The sequence below is a fragment of the Suricata suricatta genome, chromosome 17 (genome assembly GCF_006229205.1).
Source record: "Suricata suricatta isolate VVHF042 chromosome 17, meerkat_22Aug2017_6uvM2_HiC, whole genome shotgun sequence".
In the NCBI taxonomy this organism is placed as follows: domain Eukaryota; kingdom Metazoa; phylum Chordata; class Mammalia; order Carnivora; family Herpestidae; genus Suricata; species Suricata suricatta.
The window spans coordinates 23,565,106-23,592,065 of NC_043716.1; the positions used below are offsets into that span (position 1 = coordinate 23,565,106).

Consider the following 26,960-nt stretch of genomic DNA (forward strand, 5'->3'; position numbering starts at 1 on the left):
TGATGAAAACTATAGAAAACTTATGAAAGAGATTGAAGAAGACACCAAGAAATGGAAAAACATTCCCTGTTCATGGATCGGAAGAATAAACATTGTGAAAATGTCATTACTACCCAAAGCAATCTACACATTCAATGCAATCCCCATCAAAATTGCACCAACATTCTTCTCAAAGCTAGAACAAACTATCCTCAAATTCATATGGAACCACAAAAGAAAAACCCTTCCTAAGGGGCATACTGGTATATGGATCTATAGCAGTCCACCAAGCTCTCAACATAATATTTATTCATTATTCTTTGAAGACATCGAAAACATATTTTTTATATAAATGCCTTTACTGCTTATGTTCTATGTGATTATTATTATTATTTTTTTGTTTTATTTATTTTTGACACAGAGAGAGACAGAGCATGAGAGGGGGAGGGTCAGAGAGAGAAGGAGGCACAGAACCGGAAGCAGGCTCCAGGCTCTGAGTTAGCTGTCAGCACAGAGCCTGACGCAGGGCTCGAACCCACGAACGTGAGATCTGACCTGAGCCGATGTCGGAGGCTTAACCGACTGAGCCACCCAGGTGTCCCTCTATGTGATTATTATACAAGTATATATAATAATCAAAACTCACCAAACTAGACATTTAAAATCTATATTTAATTTCACACTAATTATACCTCAATTAAAAATTAATTTGGCCCCTTCCTACCTACCTATCCCAAGCCTGCTCTGTCCTTTTTATCTCTTCCCAGAATTCTCATCTCTGGAGCAAGCTAATCAATATTATTAATTTCCTATACATCCTTTCCTGGGAAGTTGTTTTTGTCTAAGGAAAGAAAAACCTACATTTACAGTCTCACATATTAAAAGGAAGATGACATAAACAAGACAAAGTACACACAAGGTCTAGTTAAAAAATACCAATGCCTAGGGTGCTTGAGTGGCTTAGTTGGTTGAGTGTCTGACTTCAGCTCAGGTCATGATCTTGAGGTCCGTGAATTCAAGCCCCCTTTCAGGCTCTGTGCTGACTGCTTGGAACCTGGAGGCTGCTTTGGATTCTGTGTCTCCCTCTCTCTCTGCCCTCCCCACCACTTGCACTCTGTCTCTCTCAAAAATAAACATTAAAAAATTTTTTTAAAAAATGTATCAATGCCTTACAGTTACATTTGCTATGATACTTCCACCACACAGAAAAAATTTTTTTTAAATATTTATTTGGAGGGAGAGACAGAGTGCGAGCAGAAAAGGGGGAGAGAAAGAGGGAGACACAGAATACAAAGCAGGATCCAAGCTCAGAGCTGGCAGCACAGAGTCTGATGCAGAGCCTGAACCCATGAATGGTGAGATCATGGCTTGAGCCGAAGTCAGACGCCCAACTGACTGAGCCACCCAGGTGCCCCAGAAAAAATTTTCTGAAGTCAACAGGAAGATCTGTCACTTCAAACTTTCCTGACAAGCAACAGAAGCATCTTCTACTCTATGAAGGAAGAAGGCAGAAGTAGTAAACCACGTGTAAAGGAACACATAAGCCCAAGTGCACCTGTGTGCTTGTGCTGTGGCCATGTGACCAGCACAGTGGGACTGGAGACTCAGGCTTAGCTGCACTTCTAGAAGAGCCTAAAGAGCAAGCATAAAGATTTTCTCTCTAGAGCCACCAGTGCTTTCACTTTCTCCTGAAGTTCACTTTCTCCAGGATGCAGAACTTGTGGCACTTCTCATATACCGCACTGAACTACAATTAATGGTCTAGATGACCGCTCTCTCCTTCTAGCCTGTATGCTCCTTCAGAGCAGGAACTAGCAATAACATGTGTAGAACAATTACTTTCTGTGTACAACACAAAATCCTTACACAGCAAAGGTGTTTTAAACACTGCCACAGGGAGGGTTTTATTCTCAAAAGAACAAAATTCCTATTAGTTCATGGCTTCTTTCTTTTATGGTAGGCTCCTGTTCTCTCAGGAGAGAAGGCAGGGGTGAAACATACCAGGATAGGGGGAAGCCTCCAGAGATCCAGCTTCTTGGTTGCCAAGCAGTGGGTCTTACACTTAGAACAGTAGTACATTTCATTTTCCCCTAGCTCCTCCTCACTGGTGAAAGCACGGAGGCAGCTGTCCAGGTTGATGGGCTCAGCTTGTGCTCGCCGACTCTGCTCCACACTCTCATGTTCATCTACAACCTGGAGGTGGAGGGAACAAGAGGAATAAGAGAAGGGGTGTAAGGGAGGAAGGGAGTTTAAAATGCTCCCATGCATGGCTATGTATCATCCGTTAGGTGACTCACTCTCATTTTACTCTACATGCGGAAAAAGAAAACATAACCCAAACTAGAGTCTGAGCAAATGCTGTATTTCCATTAATCACATCAATAACCTCCTGGATCAAATTTCTATTTATATGACCATAATGGCTTTTCTTGAAAATTTTCTTAATTCTTCAATAAGATAAAAACAAGAAACTGCCTGTTTATTTTACAACTTTTTAATTTAATGGTATATTTTATTTAATCCAATATATTCAAAACAGTATCATTTCAATGTGTGATCAATAAAAGAATTATTGATGACATGTTTTAGATTCCTTTTTACTAAGTCTTTGAAATCTATAAACTTCTTAATTTGAATCGGGCACATTTAGGTATTCAATAGACTAGTGGCTATTGTACCTCATTTTTATAATTTTGAAATCCGAAAACAGCTTACATGTGAGCTCACCCTCAAGTCTGGGGTGAGTCTCAGGGGTGTTGAGATTAGACCATTTATTTTCAACCACAAAGACAAAACATTATTAATATGCTGCAGGCTTTATAGCGGCTAGGAGAAAAAAATACCATTGAAACACAGATGCCAGTTATAGATTAAATAAGAAAGGGTACCAAAAAGCTCACCATGAGAAGGCAACATACCAGAGCATGAAACCTCACAGGATAAAACTCATTTGCGTTAATATTCCCTCTCCCGTTCTTGGCTGCCACTTAACAGCACTGGAGAACCACAGTGGGCGAGGCCTAGCACCAGCACTTTGAATGCTACCACGAGACTTCACACACAGATCTTTTCATCCCAGGGTGGGGCCTTGACACGAAGTCCAACAATAAGTGCCTCTCTTTCTGGGGAAAGGGCACACACATGTCCACTACCAAACTTCTTACTCATCCCTTCCAGAGGCAAATTTACTCTTTTCCTGAGGCAACTTCCCTTCTGTTTTCCTTCCTGAACGCATGCTGGGAACATTGAGCTGCCTGGCTTACACACTGGCATGGCTGAGCACATTCAGCTTATAACAGGTTTTCACATGTGGCTTTTTCCTGACATGAGAGGATAGCTGAGTCACAGGTTGTCAAATGCTGGGGCTGATCATGCAATTAATGGTTTTAGCAGGTTTTAGCATTGCATCACTACTCGTTTCTAAAGACCTCATATAAAAAGAGGATCTTAGAGGAAAGTCCTCTTTTTAAGAATGGTAAATCTAGCCTGATTTTAGGTTACTCCCTTCTTTTCTGATACTAACTTTCATCATCTTTAGAGCTAGTCCTCCGAGGGAAAAACTGAGATGCTTCAATGTCAGTGGAAATATGTTGCATCCTGGTTGCTGGAATCAGAGTAGAAAAAGAGTAATATTCTTTTCTCATAGCCAGTCAAACATTATCCCCATTATCTCTATCAGGGATGCTTTATGACCAACTACAAATTACCATAAGCTAGTAAAGACCGTAGATCTTTATTGACTATATTTCTTACAGAACACATAGGCTATAGAGCTAGATGGAGACAGGGAGAAAGGCTGATAAAAAAAATGTATCTGTGGACTGACAATAATTTTTATTTACCAATAAAACTTCACTAACTGACAAAGAATCCTTTTTTATCTCCCAGGATCCATTCTCAGATCCTCTACCACTGTTCATATAGTTTAAATCACTCATCAGCACCCTCCTTCTATCTGAAAGCTCATTGTTAACAAAAAATATAAAAAATGAAAACATAGCTTTCTCACATGATAAAGAATATTAGAAAAAGAGGGAGGTATAAGAAGCTATCTAGTTCAATTATCTATTGAGGAATGTGAAGTGTAAATAAAAAGCAAGTGACTAAGAGCAATTGTCTTTTTTTCCTATTTACCAAATAAAACATTCACATAGAAATTTTGGAAAGTATGGGAATACATAAAAAGGCAGGGAAACTTTTTTATTCTTAATACAAAGACAAACACTGTCAAAATATTGGCAGCTTTTCTTCTGTCCTTTCCCTAAACAGTATTTTTTTCATATTGAAAAGATTTCTCAGTATATGCAATTTTATACCATTCTTTAAAGAAAACCCATGATACCTCTTTGGTTAGGTTTATTCCTTGGTATTTTATGGGTTTTGTGCAACTGTAAATGGGATCAATTCCTTTATGTCTCTTTCTGTTGCTTCATTATTGGTGTATAGGAATGCAATGAATTTCTGGGCATTGATTTTATATAAATCCTAGGACTTTGCTGAATTCATGGATCACTTCTAGCAGTTTTTTGGTGAAATCTGTTGGGCTTTCCACATAGAGTATCATGTCATCTGAGAAGAGTGAAAGTCTGACTTCCTCCTGGCTGATTTGGATGCCTTTTATTCCTTTATGTTGTCTGACTGCCAAGGCCAAGACTTCCAATACTGTGTTGAATCAGAGTGGTGAGAGTGGGCACCCCTGTCGTGGTCCTGATGTCAGGTGGAAAGCTCTCAGTCTTTCCCCACTGAGGATGATATTAGCAGTGGGTCTTTCATATATAGCTCTTATGATCTTGAGGTATGATACTTTTATCCTTACTTTCTTGCGGGTTTTTATCATGAAAGGATGTTGTATTTTGTCAAAAATCTATACACTGAAAACTATAGAAAGCTTATGAAAGAAACCAAAGACACACAAAAAAAGGAAAAATATTCCATGTTTCTGGATTGGAAGAATAAATATTGTTATAATGTCAATATTACCCAAAGCAATCTACATATTCAAAGCAATCCCTATCAAAATAACACCAGCATTCTTCACAGAGCTAGAACAAACAATTCTAAAATTTACATGGAACCAGAAAAGGCCCTGAATAGCTAAAGCAATCTTGAAAAAGAAAACCGAAGCTGGGGGCATCACACTTTTGGACTTCAAGTTATATTACAAAGCTGTAATCATCAAAACAGTATGGTACTGGCACAAAGACAGACACTCAGATCAACAGAACAGAGAACCCAGAAATCGACCCACAAACATATGGACAACTCAACTTTGACAAAGCAGGAAAGAATATCCAATGGAATAAAGATAGTCTCTTTAGAAAATGGTGCTGGGAAAAGTGAACAGCGATATAAAAAACAACCTGGACCACTTTCTTACACCATACACAAAAGTAAACTCAAAATGGATGAAAGACCTAAACATAAGACAGAAGCCATCAAAATCCTAGAGGAGAAAGCAGGCAAAGACCTCTTTGAACTTGGCCACAGCAACTTCTTACTCAATATATCTCTGGAGGCAAGGGAACAAAAGCAAAAATGAACTATTGGGACTCATCAAAATAAAACACTTCTGCACGGCAAAGGAAACAATCAGCAAAACTAAAAGGCAACCTTTGGGTTGGGAGGAGATATTTGCAAATGACATATCAAATAAAGGGTTAGTATCCAAAATCTATAAAAAAACTTATCAAACTCAACACCCAAAAAACAAATAATTCAGGGAAGAAATGGGCAAAAGACATAAATAGGCACTTCTCCAAAGAAGACATCCACATGACTCACAGACACATGAAAAATGCTCAACATCACTCATCATTAGGAAAATACAAATCAAAACCACACTGAGATACCATCTCACACCAGTCAGAGTGGCTAAAATGAACAAATCAAGAGACTATGGATGCTGGCGAGGATGTGGAGAAACAGGCACCCTCCTACACTGTTGGTGGGAATGTAAACTGGTGCGGCTGCCCTGGAAAACAGTGTGGAGGTTCCTCAAAAAACTATCCATAGAACTCCCCCGCTGCTAAGAATTTACCCAAGGGATACAGAAGTGCTGATGCATAGGGGCACATGTACCCCAATGTTCATAGCAGCACTGTCAACAATAGTCAAATCATGGAAAGAGCCTAAATGTCCATCAGCTGATGAATGGATCAAGAAATGTGGTATATATATACAATGGAGTATTATATGTTGATGAGAAAGAATGAAATCTGGCCATTTGTAGCAAAGTGGATGGACCTTGAGGGTGTCATGCTAAGTGAAATAAGTCAGGCGGAGAAAGACAGATACCATGTTTGCACTCATAGGTCTAACAGGAGAACAGGAGAAACCTAATGGAGGACCAGAGGGAGGGGAAGAGGGAAAGAGAGTTGGGGAGAGAGAGAGACTACTGAATACTGAAAACAAACCGAGGGCTAAAGGGGGAGGGGAAAAGAGGCGGTGGTGATGGAGGAGGGCACTTGTGGGGAAGAGCACTGGGTGTTATATGGAAACCAACTTCACAATAAACTATTTAAAAAAAAAAAGAAAAAAAAAGAATGGCTAACATTAACAACTCAGGCAACAATAGATGTTGGCGAGGATGCAGAGAAAGGGGAATACTTTTGCACTGCTGGTGGGAATGCAAACTGCTGCAGATATTCTGGAAAACAGTATGGAGGTTCCTCAAAAAATTAAAAATAGAACTACTCTATGATCCAGCAATTGCACTATTAGGTATTTATCCAAGGGATACAGGTGTGTTGTTTTAAAGGGGGACATGCACCCCAATGTTTATAGCAGCGCTATCAACAATAGCCAAAACATGGAAAGAGCCCAAATGTCCACTGATGGATGAATGGATAAAGAAGATGTGGCGCGCACACACACACACTATCAAAGTACTACTAGGCAATCAAAAAGAATAAAATCTTGCCGTTTGCAACTACATGGATGGAACTAGAGGGTATTATGCTGAACCAAATTAGTCAGAGAAAGACAAATATTATATAACTTTACTCATATAAGGAATTTAAGATGCAAAACAAATGAACATAAGAGAAGGGAAGCAAAAATAATATAAAAACAGGGAGGGGGACAACACATAAGAGACTCTTAAATATAGAGAACAGAGGGTTGCTGGATGAGTTGTGGGAGGGGGGATGGGCTAAATGGGTAAGGGGCATTAAGGAATCTACTCCTGAAATCATTGTTGCACAATATGCTAACTAACTTGGATGTAAATAAAAAAGCAAATTAAAAAATACACGACATTGTTAAGTATCTTCCCATATGTTAGTAAATACTCCTGGTGACTACATATTTTATCCAATCAATACACTATGCTTTATTTAACCAGTCTTCTAATGTGGGACAAACACAAGTTGTCTCTAATTTTTTTAGTGTTCTAAAAATTGCTATGATGAATATTTGTCAGCACTGAAGTATTTCCCTAGAATAAATTCCTAGAAGGGAAATTTTACTGGGATAAACAACATAAAATATATGGGCAATAATGTCAATTTTGTACCAAGGTATATCATTTTGTCTATGTGACTCTCTAAGCACATGCAGAAATCACAGGTAGGAAGAGAAATTTAGTAAGAAGAAATTAGTCATGTGGCTACAATCCCCAGCAAGGCAGGATATCTCAAGAGCAAGCTGGTTTCCATGGTATCCTAAGAGCATCACTGTAAGTGGAAATGGGGTGAGATTTAACAGGTCACGTAGACCTTTCTTTCTATAAGCAGAATGGCCTCCCGAGCTTTTCAGATTATACACTGGAAATTTCCATCAAGAGCCTCATAAAGCAAAACTACAATTCTTCATGTGATTAAAAAAAAAATCCTTTGATTCTATTGCTTTTATTTCTCCATCAGATTCATCATATCTCTATCCACCAACTATCTACCCAATCTATCCTTCAACAATATTTGGCAAATATTTTGAGTTAGTAGTCTTTTTGAAGTAATATTTTAAAAACATGAACATTTTCAAAATGTAAAAACTGTTTTGGAAGTAGAGGAATTTAGTAAGTGTGAAGAAATAGCCACTGACACTTTCCACAATAGCCAAATCATGGAAAGAACCTATATGTCCATCACCTGATGAGTGGATCAAGAAGATGTGGTATAAATATACAATGGAGTACTATATGGCAATGAGAAAGAATGAAGTATAGCCATTTGTAGGAAAGTGGATGGACCTTGAGGGTGTCATGCTAAGCGAAATAAGTCAGGCAGAGAAGGATAGATACCATATGTTTGCATTCATAGGTCTAACAGGAGAGACCTGGCAGGGGACCATGGGGAGAGGAAGGGGGAAAGAGAGCCGGGAAGAGTGAGGGACACAGATCAAGGGAGACTACTGAATACTGGAGACGAACCATGGACTGAAGGGGAAGGGGGAGGGGGAGGGAGGGAGGGGGTGATGGTCATGGTGGGGGGCACTTGTGGGGAGAAGCACTGGCTGTTATATGGAAACTAATTTGACAATAAACTATTATAAAAAAAAATAGCCACTGAGATACACTCTTAGGTGCCCAGTCTTAAAACATTCAATCTTTTCTTTAATTTTTCTGATAACCATGCCCATTAAGCACTACAGCCCTGGGATGCCTTTGAGCAAAGTTACAGTGGTTACCAAATGCTATAGCTGTAATAATTAATAAATAGGCAAAAAGGTACTTATTTATTGCTTGGTATGTGATGGCCAAACAATATAACATCTTAATCATACCCAGAGTTTTGAGATTTACTGATTAGTGGTATTTTTTGGAATGTAATGTCCCAATACAAGTGGGAAAACGGAAACATCCATGTAATCATGTCACTGTATTAACTGCCACAGGGAACAGCAGTGAATGTTTTTCTGATTGTATTTAAATCACCTAAAACAGAAATGTCACAATACAGTAAACTGGGGAATTTTTACGTATGAAAACTACCATTTTACGGTGGCCTTGAGTACTTACCCTTTCCTGTGATGTTTGATAGCGGAGGTGAAGAGCTGTGGGGTCCCAATCTACAGCAATATAGGCATTTCCAATGAAAGCTCTGTCTTCTCCACAATCAATTTTACAGCCTCTGCAAAATCTAAAAGGGTGAAAATGATCTATTAAGGAAGGAATAATTATGCAAGACTCAAAATTTTTCTTTTTCAGAAAATTCTCCCTTTCTACTTCTCCACTTTCTTTCTTGGGTTCAGAATCTGTCATGGGCTTCTAACTTAAGACTGATAAATTCATGAAGATGTATTAGTAATTATTATTATTTTAGGGAAGCATGCTTATCTCTTCTCAAGTCTTTGGTTTTTCAAAGCACTTGATAATCATTTGTTAATCCACATGAGTATGTGGACTTTATGGGAAATAAATGACATGGGGATTGGATGTCTGAGATAATACACCTCTAAGAAAATTCTAAATTTAGTCATTTAATGCCTTGAGGTAGGACAATTCATCTGATATAACAATGCCTATTTCCTTGTTTGTAAAGTGGCACACTAAAGAAATGTCTGTAAAAATTTGAGAAGGGAAGGACTATGACAAAGCCATGATTTCAATGCCTATTTAGATTCCATCTGCTGAGTCTATTATAGTTCTCTGAAAGTGGACTTCAGTACTCAGGTAGTTTGCACACTGCAACAGTACTGACCAATCAGTCTCCATAATTCTTCTAAAAATCAGAAACAGATTTCCAAGAAGTCTAGTAAGTAGACAATTATATTCTACTGGGCTCAGAATTGCTAAGCTGATTTATATATAAGGAGAAGGTATAAAATAATAAATGTTGATCGTAAACTATAAATTCAATGAGGACCACAGAGTTTACACAACCAGCTAAGGCTCAAGAGCAAATTCAGCTATCGACTGCACAAGAAAAAGATGAAACAACAATGGGGATGTTTATTTCAAGCTTATTATTTAATATTACTTCTAAAAACTGGAATCCTCACAAAAAAGGTATAGCATGTGAAGCTGTGATGCTACTAAGATTTTTCTTTTACAGAAGGTTACGTTACCTATACCACGGGCACCAAGCACAGGAGTTCCCGTCTTTCTGCACAACTCGTAGAGTGAAGGGATACTGATAGCCCATACTGTCATCACTGAAACAGAATATAAACCGAAGAGTATAAAAAACATATCTGATTTGAGGTCTTAACTCCTTTTCATTTTCTCTTGAAGTAACCCTAGGAAGGAGCATCTGTCAGAGCAGTATGCTCACGGTTGACAGTTGAATGTTAATTATTTTAACCCATTAGCAGCAGCCCTGTACCACCCCCACTCAGGGCTCCCATGTTCTATCCCTGCTTACAGAAGGGTAGACAGACTAGACTGCCAGATGTCTCTGAAAGAGTACATGTGGTCCACATAAATTTTATAAGATAAGCTAATCATGAAACCAAATACCAATTATCTTTCAACCCTAATTCTATCACAAGATTTAATTCATATTAATTCATATTAAACTAAAATAATTAGGCCTTTCCAGGACAAGAACATTGACACAGCACAGAAAGCCTAAAGATCATAAAGGTTTTTAGAAGAGCTGACTATATATTTAGAATTTTTTTTTAAGTTTTGATTTAGTAATCTCTATACCCAAAACTCACGCCCTAAGATCAAGTCACATGTTCGTCCAACTGAGGCAGCCAGGTGCCTCAGAATCTTTCTTAAATCTGATCCTGATGTAGTACATTGTGAGGCACCCCTTTTCTCTGCCTAACTACTCAAAGCTATAAGCTACCTAATATTTTTAGAGTAATGTCTTTTAACTGCAAGACAGCCTTGATTCTCCCACTTAAAGTATTCATCCTTGCCCCAATAAGAAGCAATGCAAGACAACACATTTGGCAATTGGTAGTAGTTGTTACATGGTTGCTAAAGGTAATGAAACCATGATACGGACTTTACCACTTCCAAAACTCTCAGTTCCATGTATCCTACTTTGCAACAACTACCTCTTATTTTTAAATCATTTATTCAAGTATCATTAATAATTCTTTGACCAAAGAGAAATTGTTAATTATTGCCCTCAAATCCTCCCTTTCCTCCTTATCCACTGTTGCTCAAAATAATCATATTTTATATAGATCCTTGATTCCAGGAATTTGTCCATCTAATCTAAACACTCAAATTTACTGACATTAACTCCCACAAAAATAGAGAACTGTACAATGAACCCCCATGTATTGGTCACTCAACTATCATAATCATCAACCATCTATACCCTTACTTAGCTCAATAAGTTCTTTTATTCCATTAAAAAAAATAAATAAACCATGGGAAAATATGTGGAGCCCAATGTGGGGCTTGAACTCACAACACTTAGATCAAGACCTGAGCTGAGATCAAGAGTTGGATGCTTAACCGAATGAGCCACCTATGCACTCCTACCATTTAACCATTAAAAAAACCTTTTTAAAAATGTTTTTATTTATTTTTGAGAGAGAGAGAGAGACAGCATGAGCAGGGGAGGGTCAGAGAGACAGGGAGACACTGAATCCGAAGACAGGTTCCAGGCTCTGAGCTAGTTGTCAGCACAGAGCCTGATGTGGGGCTTGAACCCATGAACCATGAGATCATGACCTGAGCCGAAGTCAGACGCTTAACCGACTGAGCCACCCAGGCGCCTCATTAACCATTTTTAAGTATACAATTCAGTGGCATAAATGCATTCACAATGCTGTCTGTGCAACCATCACCACCATCCATTTCCAGAACTTTTTCACCTTCCCAAACAGAAACTCTATACCCATTAAGCAATAATACTCTTTTACTCCCAAACCCTATTAACTTCTAATCTAATTTCTGTCTATGAATTTGCCTACTCACTATATCTCTTAAAAGTGAAATCATACAGTATTTATGAAAACATAATCATGTTTTCAAGGTTCATCCATGTTGTAGTGTGTATCAGAACTTCATTCCTTTTTATGGCTGACAATTACTCCATTGTATACACATACCACAGTTTGTCCATTTGTCTGCTGATGGACATTTGGGTTGTTTCTATCTCTTGGCTATTGTGACCCACTAGATTATTTTGAAGGAAATTAGACGCATTTTATCATTTTCATTCATTCAGTGTGTTATCTCTAAAAGGCTAACTTTTATTATCTTTTTTATTGCCGTAGGACTATTTTCTCTTTAACCTATTCTAACCTCCATGCCTTCATCTAACCATTCCATCTGTACTAAAAATAGCTTTGCAAAGGTCACCAAAGACTGCCATCTTTTTTTTTTTTTGCCCATAATCAAATACTGAAAAACTGACACCAAAATAGGAGATGACTGTTGTATACCTTACAAAATTAAACATAATTACATTATCTTGGTAGATTAACTGGAATTATTGAACTGATGAGGCTTTCTGCAATATAACACAAATTCAAGAGGTGCTGTGGATCATTAGTGTTGCTTTCTTCTAAATGAACACCCTTCTGTGAGTCTGGCCTTTCCTCCCGTTGGCTGGCACAACACTGTTGAACAGCCTACACAAAGAACCACCGTCTGAGCATGGCTGAAAACCGTGGTAATCTTGTAGCAACTTGGACATTTTACATCCATAAAATAGGAGTTTGAGCTTTGAACTAGCCGTTTCTTTTTATGTTTTTTCTTTTCCTCTTCCAAAAACGGGTGGAGTAAATCTCTAGCAAACGAGGAGGTGTCCATTCCTAGCCAGGGACTCCAGACCTAACCAAAGACTGCCATCTTATCAAGTCCAGTGGTCAGTTCCCAGGCCTCTTCTTACTAAATCTGACCATAGCATATGAAACTGATCAGTTCTTCCTTTAAAAACTTCTTCACTTAACTTCTGGGACACTACTCACTCCTAATTTTCTTTTCATCACTGGCTGCTCCTTCTCAATCTCCTCTATTGTCAATTTTCAACCTCCAAATGTTGGAATGCATCAGGAATTACACTGGGGGTATCTTCTCTATCTCTTACTCTCTAAATGTTATCATCTGGTCTCAGGGCTTTAAATACCAACTATTTGTGGATGACACCTATATTTTTATACCTCCAACAAAGGACACTTAAGTCTATTTCCCATTTAAAAACATTTTTTTGATGTTTATTTATTATTGAGATAGAGATAAACAGAGCATGAATGGAGGAGGCACAGAGAGAGAAGGAAACAAAGAATCCAAAGCAGGCTCCAGGCTCTGAGCTGTCAGCACAAAGCTGGATGCAGGGCTTGAACCAACGAACCATGAGCCGAAGTCTGACACTTAATTCACTGAGCCAACCAGGTGCCCCTATTTCCCACTTGAAAAGATAACATAGGTCTTGAATTTAACTTGATTCCTGTCATCTCTTGCTCAAACCTACTCCTTCCTCACATTAAATGTTACCACCATTCACAATTTGCTCAGGCTGAAAACCAAGCGTGGGTTCCTCTTTCCCTCATATTACATATGCAATTCATTAGCAAGCCCAAGAAGGAGTCCTCATCTGAAAATCCTTCAATTCAATCACACTTTCACTTCAAATTGAATTCTGCCCTATTTTCATTTTTACAAAACATGACATTCCTCAACTAAATTGCTTATTATTTGTAGTTTTCCTTTAAAATTTATCTTTTACTTAAATTATTATTTTTTTAATTTGAGAGAGAGAGAGAGAGAGAGAGAGAGAGAGAAAGAGAGAGAGAGAGAGAGAGAGAGAGAGAGAGAGAGAGAGAAGGGTAGAAGGAGAGGGAGGGAGGTAATAAGAGAGAGAGAAGGAGAGAAAGAATCTTAAGCAGGCTCCATGCTCAGCAAAGACCCTGACATGGGGCTCAATTCCACAACCCTGGGATTATGACCTGAGCCGAAATCAACAGTCAGACACTTAACTGACTGAGCCACACAGGTGGCCCTCCAAGTTAAACTAACAAAGCATGCAAACAATCCAAATGAATCATCTGTTATGGCACGGGGATTTTTCAGAGTTCATGTATAGAAATGTACATGACTGTTTCCATTCTGCATTTCAGCAAGTTGAGAGTATACAAATTCCCTGGTGAATTCATAACTCTAGTTTTGCAGTAACAGAGGTCAAGGATAATACCTGAAGCATTTAAAACATTAGCAGGAGGGACTTCAGGTAAGAGAGTCCAGAATGAAAGGATTATTAGACACTTGAGTGTCTAGGTCATAAAAGGAAGCTGTATAGTCTCTCCTACTCAAAAGATCAAACCAAATGGTTGAATTATACGCTTTCTGATTGGCTTTTCAAAGAGTGATAAACCTAACATGGAATGTGTCCTATATTTATACAGAATTCATATAAATTCTTCTTCTGCCTGAGTTTGGAAACCACCTGTCCGGGCTGATCCTCTAAACTCACCAATCCTGAGCATGGTTACTGGCTTCCTGAGGTGGGAGTGGGCTGGCTAATCGAGACACCTGAATCCAGACTGCATCATACAGGTCCTTCTTCCGGGTATTTACAGTACATGGAACAATCAGTGGCATTCCAAAAAGGCTGGGGCGATTCTTCTGAGATGAAAGGAAGTACAGTTCTGTCCTCATCTGTATGTATAAACAAAAGAAGAAAGGGCTGAGAAGACAGGCCTTTGATTCCTCCCTTTTGTTCTTCTAAGACTGCCAATAACAGCCTTCAGTATCATTTTCAAAGCAGTCACTACCACACTTCTCTTTATTTATAAAACCACCTTTAATTAATATAATGAGAATGGTTATTTATTTATTTTATGGCTTTAAAAAAATTTATTTATTTTGAGAGACAGAGAGAGACAGCACGAGCAGGGGAGGGTCAGAGAGAGAGGGAGACACAGAATCTGAAGCAGGCTCCAGGCTCTGAGCTGTTAGCACAGAGCCTGACACGGGGCTCAAACCCACAAACCGTGAGATCATGACCTGAGCCAAAGCCGGACGCTCAACTGACTGAGCCACCCAGGTGCCCCGAGAATGGTTATTTAGAGTGGAGTCATGGAAAGGTTGATGTATTGCCAGTTTTAAGACTGCTATCAAACTTGAGTTTTCAGCATTTAATATTTTCAAACTAGTTTTCTCTGATAAGTATTTCTCACACACACGGAATCACATGTAAAAACTAGTAATAATTTCCTAATGCAAGTCTTTTAAAACCACTTAAAATCCTTCCTCTAGAAAGTATGCCAGTAAGCCAAAACTGCCTCAAAATGTAATTTTCTAATAAGGTGTGGATAACTGCTGTTAGAGTAGTAATTCCTAAATGTTTGGGAAGACATGAAACCCAGCCACTTAATGTTGTAACAACTTATGCACCTTCCCAAAGGAGCTGAGCTGACTTTAGTCTTTTTTTGTTTTTTAATTACATGATAAAATAAAAGAAAAGTAAACTTTAAAAATAGTTGCTTTTAGTCTGTTAAGGAGATTTTTATGACATTCTTTAACATAGAGATACTGCACAGAAGTAGCCTGGAAATGGCTACCTAATAAAACAAAAGTTTAGTATAATAGAAAAGTTGACTGGAATTCAGGATAACTAAAAAAAAAAAAAAAAAAAACCTGCTGAGCACGTGGACATTTAATTCTTTAAGTGTGGTCTTTATGTAGTTAGAGAAGCTAAATCAACAACTTATAAATTCACTAACGGTTATTTAGTTTCTAAGTGAAAAGACTTTCATTTCACATTCTCAAGCATTTTATCTTGCCATTATTCATTTTTAAAATTATTTTTTTAAAGATCTTATTTTTAAGTAACATCTATACCCAATGTGGGTTTCAAATTTACAACCAGGAGATCAAGAGTTGCATGCTCTACCAACTGAGCCAGCCAGGTATCCCTTGCCATTATTCATTGAAGCTTAGCTAAATACATGATTCTAAGACTGTATTTCATGTGCTGATGTTCTTATAAGACTCACAGATATGTGGACAGAAGTCAGAACAACTATTTTTCAAAAATCTAAAAACAGGGGCACCTGGGTAGCTCAATCAGTTGAGCATCTGACTCTTGATTTAGGCTCAGGTCGTGATCTAAGCTCTGCATTGGGCTCTGTGCTGGGTGTCGAGCCTGCTTAAGATTCTCTCTCTCCCTCTCCTTCTGCCCCCCAGACCTGTGTGCATACTCTCTCTAAAAAAACCCAAACAACCAATCAACCAATAAAACAAAAATCTAAAAATATAGGTTAGTTCTTCTCTCCTTAAACTTCTACTGTTCTTCCACTCCAACTCTCAGCAGATGACTTATTTTACTAAATAAATGAGATCATCTAAGCAATGACCTCTTTCCTCTACTCTTAGTGTAGCTCTTATCTAAACCTACACAAAATTTTCATCCTCTTGAATGTAACTTCTCCTACTACCATTGGGATATACTACTCAGTTCCTCATGGGAATAACACTCCCAGCTTTCCTAATACCAGGAATCCTCTTTTTGCTCTCTCCTCACAACTTTTCCTCTCGGCTGAAAAAACTCATTGACCCAACTGTTCAAAGTACTTGCTCCATTTCTTTACTTGGTTACACTGCAAAACTGCAATTTTTACTCTTTTGACTTCTCTGGTCCATGTAAACCACTTCTTTCTTTCTTTCTTTTCCTTTAAATTGACTTGTCCTTTATTTGTTGCATTAATACCGTTTTCCCATTTCTAGATTTTCTGAATATTCTTGCCTATGTTGCCTTGCCTCTTTCCAATTAATCTTTTACCTTGTAGAAAGAGACCAAAAAAACCCCACCTACTTTCAAAGTAATTCAATCATGAGATCAAAAACGTCTGAAAGAAGGTGGCAATGAAAATGCAGAAATTGTAAATTCAAGTAGTATTTTAAAAGAAGAAATTAAGGGGATGGGTGCCTGGGGGGGTCAGGTGGTTAAGCATCTGACTTCGGCTCAGGTCATGACCTCACGGTTCAAGAGTTCAAGCCCCGCATTGAGCTCTGTGCTGAGATCTCAGAGCCTGGAGCCTGCTGGGGATTCTGGGTCTCCCTCTCTCTGCCCTTCCCTCACTTGTGTTCTTTCTCTCAAAAATGAAAGAATAAATTAAAAAAAAAAAAAGAAAGAAATTAAGGGGCGCCTGGGTGGCTCAGCTGATTGAGCGTCCGACTTCAGCTCAGGTCATGATCTCGTGGTTCGTGAGTTCAAGCCCCGCACATCAGGCTCAGCTGTCAGCACAGAGTCCACTTGAGATCCTCTGTTTCCTTCTCTCTCTACCCCTCCCCCATTCATGATCTCTCTCTTTCTCTCTCTCTCAAAAATAAATACATTGTTTTAAAAAAAAGAAGAAATTAAAGGGCATAGTGATATAGTGAATATAGGGTTTTAGAAGTGGGGAGAAAACCTAAGGGCACTTACTCTCAGCCTTTAGCGTTAGCATGAAAGAATGAATGGTGCTGACTTTCACAGAAATAATGGGAAAAGGGATTTGACTTGAGACAGACAGATGGTAAAATCAATTTTAGGTATTCCCAAGCAGCTGTCTAGATAATGAAGGAAACTGGAAATAGGAAACTGGTTAAAAGGTGAAAATTAATAAAAAGAGAACTACTCTATGACCCAGCAATAGCACGGCTAGGAATTTACCCAAGGGATACAGAAGTGCTGATGCATGGGTCACAGGTACCCCAATGTTTATAACAGCACTTTCAACAATAGCCAAATCATGGAAAGAGCCTACCTGTCCATCAACTGACAAATGGATAAAGAAGATGTGGTTTATATATACAATGGAATACTACTCGGCAATGAGAAAGAATGAAATCTGGCCATTTGTAGCAATGTGGATGGAACTGGAGGGTATTATGCTAAGTGAAGGAAGTCAGTCAGAGAAAGACAAATACCATATGTTTTCACTCATATGTGGATCTTGAGAAACTTAATAGAAGTTAGGGGTAGGGGAAGGGGAAAAAAAGTTACAGAGAGGGAGGGAGGCAAACCGTAAGAGATTCTTAAATAATAAGAACTGAGGGTTGATGGGGGGTGGGGGAGAGGGGGAAGTGGGTGATGGGCATTTGTTGGGATGAGCGCTGGGTTTTATGAAAACCAAATTGACAATAAATTACATTTTTAAAAAAGTGAAAATTAAGAGTTGACAATGTGGCTTCATGGTCTAATAGTTACCAAAAAATGTATATAATGCATTTATAAAGTACTTACCCAGTGCTTTATAAAACATATTCATGAAAATTCAAGAGAGCTGGTTTCTAAGAAAGACTTTTTAAAAAGTAGCTGAGGAGGGGGCGCCTGGGTGGCTCAGTCGGTTAAGCAGCCGACTTCGGCTCAGGTCATGATCTCACAGTCCATGGGTTAGAACCCCGCGTTGGGCTCTGTGCTAACAGTTCAGAGCCTGGAGCCTGCTTCAAATTGTGTCTCCCTCTTTCTCTGCCCCTCCCCTGCTCACACGCTGTCTCTCTCTCTCTCAAAATAAGATAAAGACATTAAAAAAAAAGGACATGAGAATTCTTAATTTATGATCAGATCATACTTGGTAAAAAAAAAAAAAGAGAGAGAGCGAGAGAGAGAGACATAGGGAAATGCTGATAGGAGTAGATGGAGCTATACTTAAAGACAATTCCAAGTACAAATGGATCCCTCAATTCTCTGTCCACTCATACAATCCCATACAATCCTGTCTAGAATACGGCCCAAAGAACGTCATCCACATGGTCAGGAGCTCACTTTAAGTCACGAGTTATTAATTCAAAAGGGGATAAAAGTACATTTTAAAGAAATATCACAAAGCAAATAGTTGTATAATCACTAGTCAAATCAAAACAGTATACAGCTAACACTCCAAAAGCCTCCCTCTGCTTCCTGTCAATCACAATTTCTTCCTTCCTCCAAAAGTTTACAGTTTTTCTGAATTTTATGGTAATCACTTCCTTGCTTTTTCTTTATATGCATAAAAACAGTCAATTTCATTTTCCCTGTTTTTAAAGTTTTTATTTATGAAAAGAATCATATTTCGTGTCTGGGTTCTTTTCCACATTTGGTTTATGAAATTCATTTATGTTGAATATAACTCTACATTCATTCATTTTCATTGCTGTATAACATTCTGTCATATGAATGTCTCAACTTCCTTATCCTTTTTCAGCTTTGGGCGACTACAGATAATGCTGCCGTCTGAATGAATATTTTCATTACATATCTCCTGATACACACGTCTGTTTGGTAGATATTTAAAGAGGAGAACTGCTTACCTTTAGTTAGAAAACTATTTCCTAAAAGAGCTGTATTATACTCTTATTAGCAGTGTATGTGAGTACCTGTTGCTCAAATATCCTAACCATCACTGTCAGTCAGTTTAATCTAAGCTGTTCTGATGGGTGTGCAGTGAGATGGTAATGTGAATTTAATTTGCATTTCCCTGGTTAGGAGTGTGGCTGATCACTTTTTCATATGGTTATTGGCTATTTGGATATCCTTTTTGTGAAGTGCTTATTTAAGATCAACCATTTTTTATTGAAAAAATTTTTTATTTGAGAAAGAGAGAACATACAGGGAGAGGGGCAGAAGGAAAGAAAGAATCTTAAGCAGACTCACACTCAGCACAGAGCTGAGGCTCGGCTGTCAGGTTCAATCCTACAACAACCCTGGGATCATGACCTGAGCCAAAATCAAGAGTCAGACACCCAATTGGTAAAGCCACCCAGTGTCCCGAATTGTTTTTTTCCTTAATGATTTATAGGAGTTATTTATATTCCTTTCTGGGGGTGTAGGAGTTGCAAACATCTTCTACTCCAAGGCTTGCCTTTCTATGCTCTTAATGATATCTTTTGATGGAATTAAAGTTCTTAACTTTAATAATGTCCAATTTATTAATCTTTTCCTTTATGGTTAGTACTTTTTGTATCCTATTTAAGTAGTCTTTCCCTACATCAAGGTCATGAATGTATTCTTCTTTATTATCTTCTAGGAGCTGTTTTATTGTTTTGTTTTCATATTTAGTTCTGTAGTCCACCTGGAATTGAACATTATATGGTAAGAGGTAGTTGTCAAGTTTCATATGGCTATTCAATTATCTCAGACCATGAAAACTGTCTTTCTCTCACTGATCTGCAATGCCACCTTTGTTGTAAATCAAGTGTTCATACATTTGTGAATCTGTCTCTGAGTTCTCTATTCTAAACCACTGGTAACTACTTGTCTTTTCTCACACCAACATCACAATGTCTTAAGTACTTCAGTGTTATGCTTTGCTCTTCAAGAGTGTCTTGGTTATTCCAGTGCTTTGTACTTCCACATTTTTAAAATTTTAATTTACTTTTTTAATTAAAATAATATTTTTAAAAATTATTTTGAGAGAGAGCAGAGGAGGGGCAGAGAGAGAGGGAGACAGAGAATCCTTTTTTTTTTTTTTTTACTTTTTAAGTAAGCTTTATGTCCAATATAGGGCTTGAACTTATAATCTTGAGATCAAGAGTCCCATACTCTACTGAGCTAGCCCAGTGCCCCTCTGCTTCTACCTTTTAGCATCAGCTTATCACGTTTACACACACAAGCATACATACACATAGTCTACATTTATATTGGGATTGTTCACTGAATCTGCAAATCAGTTTGTGAAGAACTCCGATTTTTGAAATATTTGGTCTTCTAATCCATAAACATAGTCTATTCTTTCAAATATTTGAATATTCCTTAATTTTTATCAATAATATTTTATCGCTTTCCATACAGATGTCTTGCGTACCTTCCTTTGGAGGAAGCACAGCCCTGCTGATTTCAGATGTCTTAAGATGCCTAAACAACTATGAAAGAATAAATTTCTGTTGTTTTAAGCTACAAAATTTGTACTAATGTGTTATAGAAGTCCTAGGAAAAATCTTGTTTAACCCAAAAACATTCTTGTTTCTCTCCAAAAAACCAACCAACCAACCAACCTCCAAATATATCCACACTTACATGGCAGAGAAGATGTACATGCCTATATGAACATATGGGAGACACAAACTTTTAAAAGAAAGTTGTATTCGGATGTACAAGCCATCCTATTGCTGCTTAATATGAGTGAGAAAAGTTATTTCAAATTTTTAAAAAATGTTTACCCATTTTTTGAGAGAGGGAGGGAGGGAATGTCAGAGGCAAGAGGGAAGAAAGAGAGAGAGAGAGAGAGAGAGAGAGAGAGAGAGAGAGAGAGAGAGAGAAAACGAACAAGTGGGGGAAGGACAGACAGAGAGGTAGACACAGAATCTAAAGGAGGCTCCAGGCTCTGAGCCATCAGCATAGAGCGTGACATGGGACTCGAAACCATGAACTGTGAGATCATGACCTGAGCTGGAGTTGGACACTTAACCAACTGGGCCACCCAGGTGCCCCTGAGGAATGTTATTTCATACACTGGCCAACATGTGTGATACTCAGTCCTGGCTCTGATCATTTACAATAGCATACAGAGCACCCTGAAAGTGAACACAATGAAGAGGTTTCAAAGACAGAAAGTGGCTATTTTTCACAAATGACATTGGTAAGATGAGCAGTAAGTTGCCTAATTTAAACTAACCATTTTTCGGTGGACTGCAATGATGTAGCCTGTAAAGGAATTGTCAGGAAGAGATGGCATATGACCATTCACCATTCCATTTGTGAAGTTCTTCTCAGTTCCACATGGCACAACAGTGTTTGGCATTCCGTTGGGTATAAATATTGGTCGGGGCAAGTCCCCGTTGGTTGTTAGGGTAAACATTCCATTTGTAGACGGGGAAGATGAGAAATCTACAAATTCAAAGATAAGTACAGCATCATAAGCTTGTGGTGCTTCCATCTTTTCTCGAATAATATGAGGACTAAGAATCACTATAGTAGAGTCTCTTTTAGCAAAGGATGGGGAGAAATAATAATTCAAATAATTCTAGACTGATCAGAAGATTTTAATTTCAGACTTTACTTTTATAACTCATACTTAAGATGAAATGACAAAGCAAGACTAACAGCTGGAAGTAACTGCTTAGAAGTGTTAAGTAAAAAAAAAAAAGATTTTTTAGTTTTCTGAAAAATAAAAGTAAAATTTTTATAAGAATCTATATCAGCACCATATTGTTGCATGCAAATAGTTCTGCCACTTGTTTTCTTTTCCCTCTCTACAAATTCATTTCTTGATTCCCCTAAAAATGTTGGGTTGAAACAATTTCTAGCTAGATGTAGCCTTTTCTTTTTAGTTTTTTTAGAGCAGTTTTAGCTACACAGCAAAATAAAGAGGAAGGTCCAGATTTCACATATTTGTCCCCACAAATGCAAGGCCTTCCTCATTAGCATCTCCTCCTCAACCAAAGTGATATATTTGTTACAAAGGATGAAAGATGCCTTTTAAATTCAAATTAAAAATGTATTTCAGTCTCAACAGTGCTCAACAGTTCACATGACTTGTGGATATTCTATTGGATGGAAAAGATTATAGAAAACTTAAAACTCTCTCCATCATTGCAGAGTTCTATTAAACAATGATTCTCTAAACAGAAAAAGAAGTACTAAATCATCCATCAACCCACTATCAATACTATCTACTAAGTGCAAACAACAGGAGCTTCATTCTCTATGAGGCCCTTTATCGTTGGGGAATAAACCTAATTATAAGCAGTATAAAGAATAGACAAACAATATTAAATGGTCAAAAAGATTCAGTGGATAACCATATTAAATCACATGCATATTAGATAAACATTTTTTTTGTTATTTCCTATCCCAATGAACAGATTCCTTTTTAGTCATGTTTGTTTTATTCTCTGATCTTATATTATATACCTTTCACATTATCTGTTGCCATGTTAGTATTAGATAAAATAATTACAAATCTGAATTTCAGTGGTAGATTCAGTTAAATAAGCATCTGCTTGTCACTTACGTTGCCTGAATTTTAGCTTTCTCATCTAAAAAATGAGAAATCTGAGCCAAATGATCACCAAAGTTTCCATCAGGCTCCAAAATTCTTTTGCATTCTTAGCTCAAGTAAGTATAAACCCTTAGGCCAATATTTAAAGCCAAAATCACAAGAAAAAGCTCTAGTTCTATCTTACCTGTCTGTGTTGGAGTAGAGGCTGAAATCGGAGATCCAGGAATGGGAATTTCAAATGCACACAAAAATCCACTCACTGAGAGTCGTACTTTTTGGTTGTCCTGAGGGAAATTCTACAGAAAAAGAGGATGAGAAGGGGGAAGTGTTTCATATAAAATGGAAAATCATCTCTCTGATACATCTGAAACAAATGTCTTAGATGCTTTCACCAACAGAACAAACAAGATGATTGAATAATTTTTCTCAAACTAAAAGATGAAAGCTTGATAAACTGACTGAAAACTAATCTCACTGACAAAACTGTTACCCCTCTCCATAGGAAAGTAGTTGTTTTGTATAATTGACTGCTTCTGTTTTGTCCTTCATTTGAAGCATCTAAATCCCAAACCTCAGAGAGATCTTATGTTTGCATTACACATGAGAAAACATCAATTACTTGGGAGTTTGTTCAGAAAGCCCAAAGATGAATATAAATAATATCAATGGTAGGAGTTTAACTGAGGGTAGGCAATGTTACTTTATTAATTTTTATTTTTATTTATTTTTGTTTCAAGTTTTAATATATATATATATAGTGCAATATTAGTTTCAGGCAATGTATTTATTAAATTGCTTGCTTCTCCAGCTGGTATGCATGAAAAAGTGATTTATGTCAATCTGTCTTTGGTAACTTCTTAGTGTTTTGAAAGGCCAGGTATGTACATTCATAAATAAACAGTAAAAGCACACATTTATAAATATGTAAAATACTTAAATCAAGGAAGAATTCTAGTGAGAGTGGTGGTAATACAAAAGAGCTGTAAAGTATAGCAGCAATAGTTACTGGGGAAAATCTATACTGTAGTGATATATCTAGATTATTCCATACAGATAGCACTGGGCTTTCTTCTTTTATATTTTGAGAGAGAGAGAGACAGAGTGTGAGTGGGGGAAGGGCAGAGAGAGAGAGAGAGAGAGAGAGACATAGAATCTGAAACAGGCTCCAGGCTCCAAGCTTTCAGCACAGAGCCCTATGCAGGGCTTGAACTCACAAATTGCAAGATCATGATCTGAGCTGAAGTAGGATGCTTAACCAACTGAGACATCCAGGCGCCCCTATTTCCCTTCTTTTAAAATGCCACTATAAGGGCACCTGGGTGGCTCAGTTGGTTACGTGTCTGACTTCAGCTCAAGTCACGATCTCATAGTCATGGGTTTGAGCCCCGCGTCGGGCTCTGTGCTAACAGCTCAGACCCTGGAACCTGCTTCAGATTCTGCGTCTCTCTCTCCTTCCCTCCCCTGCCTGCACTGTCTCTGTCTCTCAAAAATGAATAAAAACGTTAAAAAAATTTCTTTTAATGCCACTATCATTATTACTTCTTTATGCTGGTAGACAACCCTTTTTAATGTTTCAGTGATGGGCAACTTAAGTTTTTTTTGTTCATTCTTTGTTGTGTTTTGTTATCCCCCTCAGTTGTTTAATAATTGAGAAAACTGTGATCTTTAAGGATGGAGTCAAGGGTATCCTAGAAAGAAAAATTAATATTACCTTTATGTTGGAACTATGTACTTCTGCAAGAAGGATTTGTTCTGATTTAAGTCCACAGAGATCACTCAGCTGTTTTTTTAAACCTGTGTACTTTTCATCCATATTCAGTCGTAGTCCATATCGTACAGGTGTAGTACCATCCAGCTTAATAACTAGTAAAGAGAAAACGTCTTTTATAAGTAAACCACACTTTTCACTGAAAGCACTACAGAGTGTGTTTGTGTGTGTGTGTGTGTGTGTGTGTGTGTGTGTGTATGACTTGGAAATAGCAAATATTTCAGTCTAGAATTTTTTATTTTATATGTGAACTACAACAGATGGTTGTATTATCAGGGATGATATTGAGTGAAATCATTACTTTTTGATGTACATCTGATATAGAAGTATGAGTGGCTTAAGATTTTAAAGAGTTTCTGGCATGTTTGAAACTAATAGAGGTATCAGTGGGCACAATGCACAGTTCCATGTTCCAAAATCTGGAGTTCCTGCCTGAAGTTAGATTTCTAGATTAAAATATGCTGACCAATTTTTTATGAGACTGTATTATAATGTTTATTTTAGAGAGAGAAAGACAGAGAGAGACACAAAGTGTGAGTGAGGAAGGGGCAGAGAGAGACACACACAAAATCCAAGCAAGGTCCAGGCTCTGAGATGTCAGAACAGAGTCTGACGTGGGGCTCGAACCCATGAACCATGAGATCATAACCTGAGCTGAGGGGTGCCTGCGTGGCTCAGTCAGTAGAGCGTCCAGCTTCGGCTCAGGTCATGATCTCACAGTTCATGGGTTCGAGTCCCGCGTCAGACTCCGTGCTGACAGCTAGCTCAGAGCCTGGAGCCTGCTTCAGATTCTGTGTCTCCCTCTCCCTCTGACCCTCCCCTGCTCACGCTGTCTCTCTCTGTCTCTCAAAAACAAATAAAAAACATTAAAAAAATAACAAAAAATAACCTGAGCTGAAGTCAGACACTTAACTGACTGAGTCACCCAGGAGCCCCTATGAGAATGCATTATAAAGAAATGACTATACTTACAAACTTAGGCTACCTGATCAAAGTAAAAGACAATGGAGTTAAGTAAATGTTCAGAACTTTGTGACCTACCTGTTATTTCTAAGTGCATATAACTGTCCATTGGTAGTGGCAAAGATAAAAAATTGAAAGGGTCAAATCGGACACTTATATGCCCACATGTTTTGCATCTGACTTGGGACCGCAGCTGCCCATGGAACAAATCTACAACAATCGATCTATTCCTTCTCAGATGGTTGTCCCATGCCTAGCAAGGAAAAAGATTAGAGAGCTTTTCTTTTTTTTCAAAATTCAAAGGATAATTATTTCTATACAAATTCATATAAATTGGTTAAATATTTTAGGTTTAAATGTCAAGAATATAATCCTCTGAAACTAACATAACATTGTATGTCAACTGTACTCCAATAAAAAAAGAACATAATCTTTAATCTTCATTTAAGATACAGAAACTTTCTGCCTGCAAATTTACAATTCAGATATGAAATTTAAGATGTAATGCCTACTGAGATAGGAGAGAAAACCAGTTCTCAAATAGAATGCGATTCTTTCTATTCAACCTATATGATATTAAATTTGGATGGAAAATCCTATTTTTTTGTTCTTACCATGGTAACAATGAGTATCTAAGTTCTTTATCCATTAAAAAGCAGATAAAACATGCATATTCATCACTGCACACACTGTTTAAGCAATTATGGGTAAGTTCTACTGAATAACTAACTATTCCTGCATCCTTTCCCTAACGTTTACAATGTAAAAAGGGAACATTTAGAATTTTTCATTAAAGATGCCTGGTTTTGGCATTACTGAACAAGAATCAAGGAGAGAAATATAAATTCTTTGACTTCCACAGTAGAATTCTGATCACAAAATAGTTTAGTTAGCATTCAAGTTGTACAACACACATTTGTGGCCAGAACATTTATCTATTGCTTACGTTAGAAACTCAAAACCGACAAACCTCTGCAGCTACTTCCCAGTCTGGTCGGCCATCACTGTCCTTCAGTTCCACATACGGCTTCTCATGGACTCGGTTGAGATCCTCATGAAGACCATCCAAAAGAAAAGCCAGGAGTTCTTGGGAGTCTTGTTGCTGGAACCCATTAAACCTGGGAGCATATTTTGCTATGGTCCACTATAAATATAACAGGAATCAAGCTCATTATTTGCTACCCCATAAAATTTGGAATGAACATGCCCCATAATCCAATCAGAGGCATTATAAGAAGGTATTTAGTCTGCCTCTATTTCAGCAAATATAATCTCTCTAGTCTTAATCTCAAATGACCAAAACAACAACAAACAATCCCCCCAAAATCCACAAAACAGAAAAGAAAACAAAACAAAACATAAAAGCATTCTGGCCAATTCTGTGTCCTAGTTCAGTATCGTATAAGCAAACAGTTCTTTATGTACACAGACATTATTTAAGACAGGTAAGACAAATATATATATATATATATATATATATATATATTTTTTTTTTTTA

General features: G+C 37.7%; 1 protein-coding gene and 1 pseudogene across 2 annotated transcripts in view; both read right to left on the reverse strand.

The window, feature by feature from the left end:
* USP32 (ubiquitin specific peptidase 32) overlaps window positions 1-26,960 on the reverse strand; it is a 228,218-nt gene that overhangs the window by 6,786 nt on the left and 194,472 nt on the right. For both annotated transcript variants that reach the window (XM_029927232.1, XM_029927231.1), the window contains exons 22-30: window positions 26,433-26,606; window positions 25,541-25,715; window positions 24,443-24,594; window positions 22,916-23,027; window positions 21,406-21,617; window positions 14,301-14,485; window positions 9,985-10,071; window positions 8,936-9,056; window positions 1,981-2,172 (exon numbers count right to left, since the gene is read on the reverse strand). In XM_029927232.1, the coding sequence (XP_029783092.1) occupies window positions 1,981-2,172; window positions 8,936-9,056; window positions 9,985-10,071; window positions 14,301-14,485; window positions 21,406-21,617; window positions 22,916-23,027; window positions 24,443-24,594; window positions 25,541-25,715; window positions 26,433-26,606 (1,410 nt within the window). The remainder of the gene's footprint in view (window positions 1-1,980; window positions 2,173-8,935; window positions 9,057-9,984; window positions 10,072-14,300; window positions 14,486-21,405; window positions 21,618-22,915; window positions 23,028-24,442; window positions 24,595-25,540; window positions 25,716-26,432; window positions 26,607-26,960) is intronic.
* Window positions 12,291-12,940, reverse strand: LOC115281755 (annotated as a pseudogene).